The 5,402-nt window shown below is 67.4% G+C and overlaps 1 protein-coding gene across 1 annotated transcript in view; it reads left to right on the plus strand.

Annotated features, from left to right (window-relative positions):
- Nucleotides 1-3,104: 3,104 nt before the first annotated feature.
- The window catches only part of PKMYT1 (protein kinase, membrane associated tyrosine/threonine 1), a 3,327-nt gene continuing 1,029 nt past the window's right edge, over nucleotides 3,105-5,402 (plus strand). The window contains exons 1-4 of the mRNA XM_012731683.1: nucleotides 3,105-3,553; nucleotides 4,020-4,513; nucleotides 4,950-5,056; nucleotides 5,134-5,379. Coding sequence (XP_012587137.1) covers nucleotides 3,203-3,553; nucleotides 4,020-4,513; nucleotides 4,950-5,056; nucleotides 5,134-5,379 — 1,198 coding nt within the window. The 5' untranslated portion in view covers nucleotides 3,105-3,202. The remainder of the gene's footprint in view (nucleotides 3,554-4,019; nucleotides 4,514-4,949; nucleotides 5,057-5,133; nucleotides 5,380-5,402) is intronic.

Here is a 5,402-nt window from a genome sequence, read left to right on the forward strand (position 1 = left end):
TTGCCGTGACTTTGTAGCGCCGCAGCCGCCCTGGCCAGCGCTGCCCGCCGCCCTTCCGTGTCTGTCAGGGAGGCGCAGCTTTGCGCCCGCTCAGGTGTCCCCTAGCCTGGGGGTCAGTCTCTCCGCTGCCGGCCGCCGCTGTGACTCCGCTGCGGTGGACGCGTCCCCCAAGCACGGCTGCTGTGGGAGCCGAGCGGCGCCCTCGGGAGCATCAGGCCCGCTTTCCTGCAGGTGGTGACCAGCTCGCCCAGCCCCTGACCGCGCCCCAAGGAGATTTTCCTGTGTGATTGTCTCGGTGCCCTTGTTGACATGGACTGTAAGCTGAGGTGCTCGAAGCTCTCCGTTCTGTTCCATGGCTGTCTTGATCACCGGGGGTTGTAGTGGGTCTTGGGGCCAGAAGGCGGGAGTCCGACTTCGGGATGGCCGCCGGGGCTTGCTCCCCTCAGCTGGAGCCTCCTTGGCTCATCTGGATTTCCGCAGAGAAGGCAGGGCCCCATCGCACCTGTAGGCAGTGGGGAGAGCATCGCGTTCCGTCTGCATCAGGTTCTTGGGTCTGAGCGCCTGTGTTTCTCCATTTATTTAGACTGTCTAATTATTTTATTTTGTGTATATATTTTACGTCACCCTTCATTTTTGCACAGTGTGTGCTTCCTCCTCTCGGGCATTGTCCCCTCCCCATCACCACAGGCCCCTGTGCGCTTACCACCCTTTTTTTTAAAGAGTTATTTATTTATGCTTACAGAATTTATGCATACTGGGGTGTAGGCCAATGGTGCAGGATGGTGAGAGGCTTCATCAGAGACAGAGCGGGGAGCAGGACAGGCAGGTAGATGAAGTCCACTGCTGAGGGGAGCAGCTGGTGGTCAGGAGAGGTCTGCCGCGCCCTGGGGGTCACTCCCTGGCCAGGGATAGAACTCTGGCTGCAGTGGTTGGGCCGTGGACAGCTACCCAGTGCTGAGACTTAACCCCTTGTATCAGCGGGGAGGGCTCTTCCACCCCTGTTCTGATCCTCTCCTTTCACCCCTGCAGAATGTCTCTGATCTATAGTTGCCTGTTAGGACCCTGAATTCTTGCAGAAGCCAAGGGAAGAATGGGAAGATGTCCCTTTGTTCCTTTCTGTTTTGTTGACCTAAGTCCCCACTCTGGTTCTCTTCACTTTTGGGGGAAAAAAAAGACTTATATATTTGTGCACACAGAACTGGGGTACAGGCCAGGAGTACAGGGGCAGTGAGAGGCTTCACCAGAGACAGTGGGGAGCAGAACAGGCCGAGTGATGAAGTCCACTGCTGAGGGGAGCAGCGGGCGGTCAGGAGGGGTCTGCTGCGCCCTGGGGGTCACCCCCCGGGCGGGGATCGAACTCGCACTGAGGCGGCCACAGCCAGCCTGCAGTGCTGCGCTCCAACCCGCTATGCCACCAGGCAGGGCGATGTCTCCACGTTCTTCTGTGGACACCGTCTGGTGACATTTCCTAGAGCCGCAGTCCCCACACCTCCTTTGTGCAGGTGTCAGCTGGTTGCCTCCTTGTGGCATACGTGTTGCTTCGCACACCTGTTCCTCAGCCAGGTGGGAGCCGAGCGCGGCTTGTGCCGGCCGCCCCTCGCGCTTCCCTGTCCTGGCGCTGTCTGCAGACGGACCAAGCCCCTACGAGCAGGGCTCCCGGGGTGAAGCCTGATGTCTAAGTTTATCTGGGAACGCACTTTGCTTGAACTTTCGAAAGATGACTGGAGCAGGGTGACGGGCCCCTCCCGCTGCCCTCTGGCCTCCCTGGGCCCGACGAGCGTCCTCTTAGCCCGCCGCCGGCCGAGTCCTTTTTCTGCCGTGCTCCCCAGATGCTTGGCTTTCACACCTCTGTGCTGAGGGGGTTGGGCCTTCGCACTGAGCCCGTCGGGGCTCAGGAGCTTCGCGGCTGTGTCCTTGCCGGCCAGGGAAGCCGCGGCGCACTGCTGGCCCCTGTGCTGGTCTGCGCGGCCCTGCGCAGCCTCAGGCGCCGCCCCTCTGGGACTCGCGTCCCCTCTTCATTCTCCATCTGCAGATTCGCTAACTCTTTCCTACTATTTCACCCTGTCACTCCATTTTTATTTCACATATTGCGCTTTTCAGCCGCACAGCAACGGCCTCCGGCCGAGCCTCCCGCTGCCAGCGCCTCTCGGGGATGCTCCAGCAGCTGCCCTCTTCCCCGTCCCCTTCCGCGCCCCGTCCGTGGCTCTGCGGCTCCCGCGTGGGTTACTCCCGTGTCTGCATACACGGCTCAACACTTTGTGGAGAAAACGAGGCTTTTTAGCTGACACGGAGCGGTCGCAGCTACAGGCTCCGCCCCGCCGCCCGTGCAGTGACCGGCCCCCTCCCCCGGCGCCCCCGCGGGGAGCCTCTGTTGTCGCTTTTTGGGGGTCCTGTGCACCGCCGGCCCCCTTCCGGGCTTTCTCGCACAGCCCTTGCCTGGCTCCTCCAGTCGTCAGCTGATGGCGCGACTGTTTCCGACCAGCGACGGGGCGGCAGATGCTCCTGGGAGAAGTCGCGGCACGTCTGGCTTCCCTGGCGTGCGTGGTCTTTGGGCCAAGCGTTGGAAGTTTGTTCCCCCACAGAGAGGCAAGTCTTGGCTTCCCCGGGCCCTGGCGGCTCGTGGCCTGTGGCTTAGCTGGACGCTGGCTGGTGGAGGCTACAGCCCTCCTCACTGCTGACACAGAACCGCCACAATCCTGCCCTCAGGCCGGAACTGCCCACTTCGTTTCCCACAAGCCAGCTTCCCCGCCCCGCCCTGCTGGCCTCTGGCCGTCTGCCCCGAGGAGCCCCCTTCCTCGAGTGAGCTGGGGTGGGTGACGCAGCTCCAGGAACCGCAGGCCTTTCCCTGGAGAGGGCTGACAGGGATGTGGCCTGTGTGGCCCCGACAGTCCCGGGAGGGGCTGCCACCCGGGTCCAGCAGCGCATGAGGAGGTGGGGGCCGCGCAGCAGCCTGGCTCCGGACCCTGCTGGCCTCGGCCCCGCCTCTCGCCGGCCGTGCCCTGACCGTGCCCTGACCTCTGCGGTTCCCCTGCGGGCGAGCAGGCGCCTGACTCGCCTTCTGTTCTCCCTCCAGGCAGCTGCTTCATGTTTACAGCCGCCCTGCGCGTGGCGTGGACGTGGCACTCTCCTGCAGCCTCCTGGGGCCCCCGGCCAGGCGCTCGGTGTGGTCTGGCCCTGCCCCTCAGGGCATCCTGCACTGGCCATGCCTGTGCCCACAGAGGGCACCCCGCCGCCCTTGAGTGGCACCCCTGTCCCTGTCCCTGCCTACTTCCGCCACGCTGAACCTGGCTTCTCCCTCAAGAGGCCTGGGGGGCTCAGCCGGAGTCTCCCGCCACGGCCCCCTGCCAAGGGCAGCGTCTCTGTCAGCCGCCTGTGCCCCCCACGGGCCCCCCACTGGCACCAGCCCTGGCCGCGGAGGGTGTCCTTCCTGGGCGAGGCCCCTGACACCCTGCAGGGCCCCAGCTACGACCCCAGCCGGCCCGAGTCCTTCTTCCAGCAGAGCTTCCAGAGGCTCAGCCGCCTGGGCCGCGGCTCCTACGGGGAGGTGTTCAAGGTGAGCGGGGTGCACTCTGGGCCGGTGGGGCCCCGGGCCCCCACTCCCCAACAGGCAGCCCAGGCCCCTGCTGCCCGCCCTGGTGGCCGGACTGGCGGGGGTGCCCCCCGTGCCCCCGCCCAAGGCGCTCGGGCGCGCACCCCACCTTCGTTCTTTCTTCAAATACATTCCCAGTCCTTGCGGCCCTCTACAGGGTCTCTCCTACGCAAACTGCAGCCGTGTAGCAGAAGTACCCCGGAGCCGGCGCTCCTCCTGCGCTGCCCTGGGCCGGCTGCCCTCCCGGCCGGCGGTGGAGGACCCAGGGGCTCAGGCGGGCGGCTGGATCATGCTGCCTTTATTGTTCAGCGCTTCAGGGACGGAGCCGGGGCGCTGGGGCGGGGCTGCGCTGCGGGGCGCGGCCTCAAGAGGACCGCCTGGGCCCTGGCCAGCGCTGAGGGCCGCGCCTCCCCGACGCCCCTCTCCTCAGGTGCGCTCCAGGGAGGACGGCCGGCTGTACGCGGTGAAGCGCTCCGTGTCGCCTTTCCGGGGCCCCAAGGACCGGGCCCGCAGGCTGGCGGAGGTGGGCGGCCACGAGAAGGTGGGCCGGCACCCGCACTGCGTGCGGCTGGAGCGCGCCTGGGAGGAGGGCGGCGTCCTGTACCTGCAGACCGAGCTGTGCGGGCCCAGCCTGCAGCAGCACTGCGAGGCCCGGGGCGCCGGCCTCCCCGAGGCGCAGGTCTGGGGCTACCTGCGGGACTCCCTGCTGGCGCTGGCCCACCTGCACAGCCAGGGCCTGGTCCACCTGGACGTCAAGCCCGCCAACATCTTCCTGGGGCCCCGGGGCCGCTGCAAGCTGGGCGACTTTGGGCTGCTGGTGGAGCTGGGCTCGTGCGGCGCGGGCGAGGCCCAGGAGGGGGACCCACGGTACATGGCCCCCGAGCTGCTGCAGGGCTCCTACGGGACGGCGGCCGATGTGTTCAGGTGAGGGCGGCGGGAGCCCGGGGCTCGCCGAGGGGGCGAGCTGCCCCAGCCCGTACTGGCCCGGCGCCTCCTGTCGGCACTGTGTCCCGCATGCAGGCGGACACAGCTTACAGGAGTGGCCCCCAGTCCACGGCCAGCAGGTGGCAGAGCTGACCCAGACCTGGGGGCAGGTCCGCCACTGCACCCACAGGCCACTGAGGCCTAATCACCACGGGCTGGGCGGTGGCGTGCCAGGCACCACCCTGGCCAGTGAGTGGCTGGACATGGGGTCCACACACATTGATGTCATCCCCTCACTGGCCTGGCCGGGGCCCCGGGGCCCCGTCGCCTCCTCCCCGGCTATGGCAGCAGCAGGCACGCTCTCCTAGCCCTCGGGCAGCCTGGCACGCTGGGGCTGGAGCCCCGAGCCAGCGTGCCCTCTCCTGCACACCCCCAGCCTGGGCCTCACCATCTTGGAGGTGGCCTGCAACATGGAGCTACCGCACGGCGGGGAGGGCTGGCAGCAGCTGCGCCGGGGCTACCTGCCCCCCGAGTTCACGGCCGGTGAGTGGGGCGGGGCAGAGCAGGGCTGGGCGCGGCGGGCTGAGGCCGCACCCTGACGCGGCCCCGCCCGTGCGCAGGCCTGTCTCCTGAGCTGCGCGCTGTCCTCGTCATGATGCTGGAGCCCGACCCCGAGTTGCGGGCCACGGCCGAGGCCCTGCTGGCCTTGCCCACGCTCCAGCAGCCGTGGCCCTGGGGTGTCCTACGATGCCTGGCGGCCGAGGCCCTGCATCGAGGGTGGGCGCTGTGGCAGGTGAGCCAGCAACGGGCACAGGCGGCCTCCCCGGCCCCCAGGCTCCCCAGCTTCCACGGCCCCTCTCCTGCAGGCCCTGCTGGCCCTGCTGTGCTG

This window comes from Condylura cristata, unplaced genomic scaffold (genome assembly GCF_000260355.1).
Source record: "Condylura cristata isolate star-nosed mole 26May11 unplaced genomic scaffold, ConCri1.0 scaffold00032, whole genome shotgun sequence".
NCBI classification, from domain to species: domain Eukaryota; kingdom Metazoa; phylum Chordata; class Mammalia; order Eulipotyphla; family Talpidae; genus Condylura; species Condylura cristata.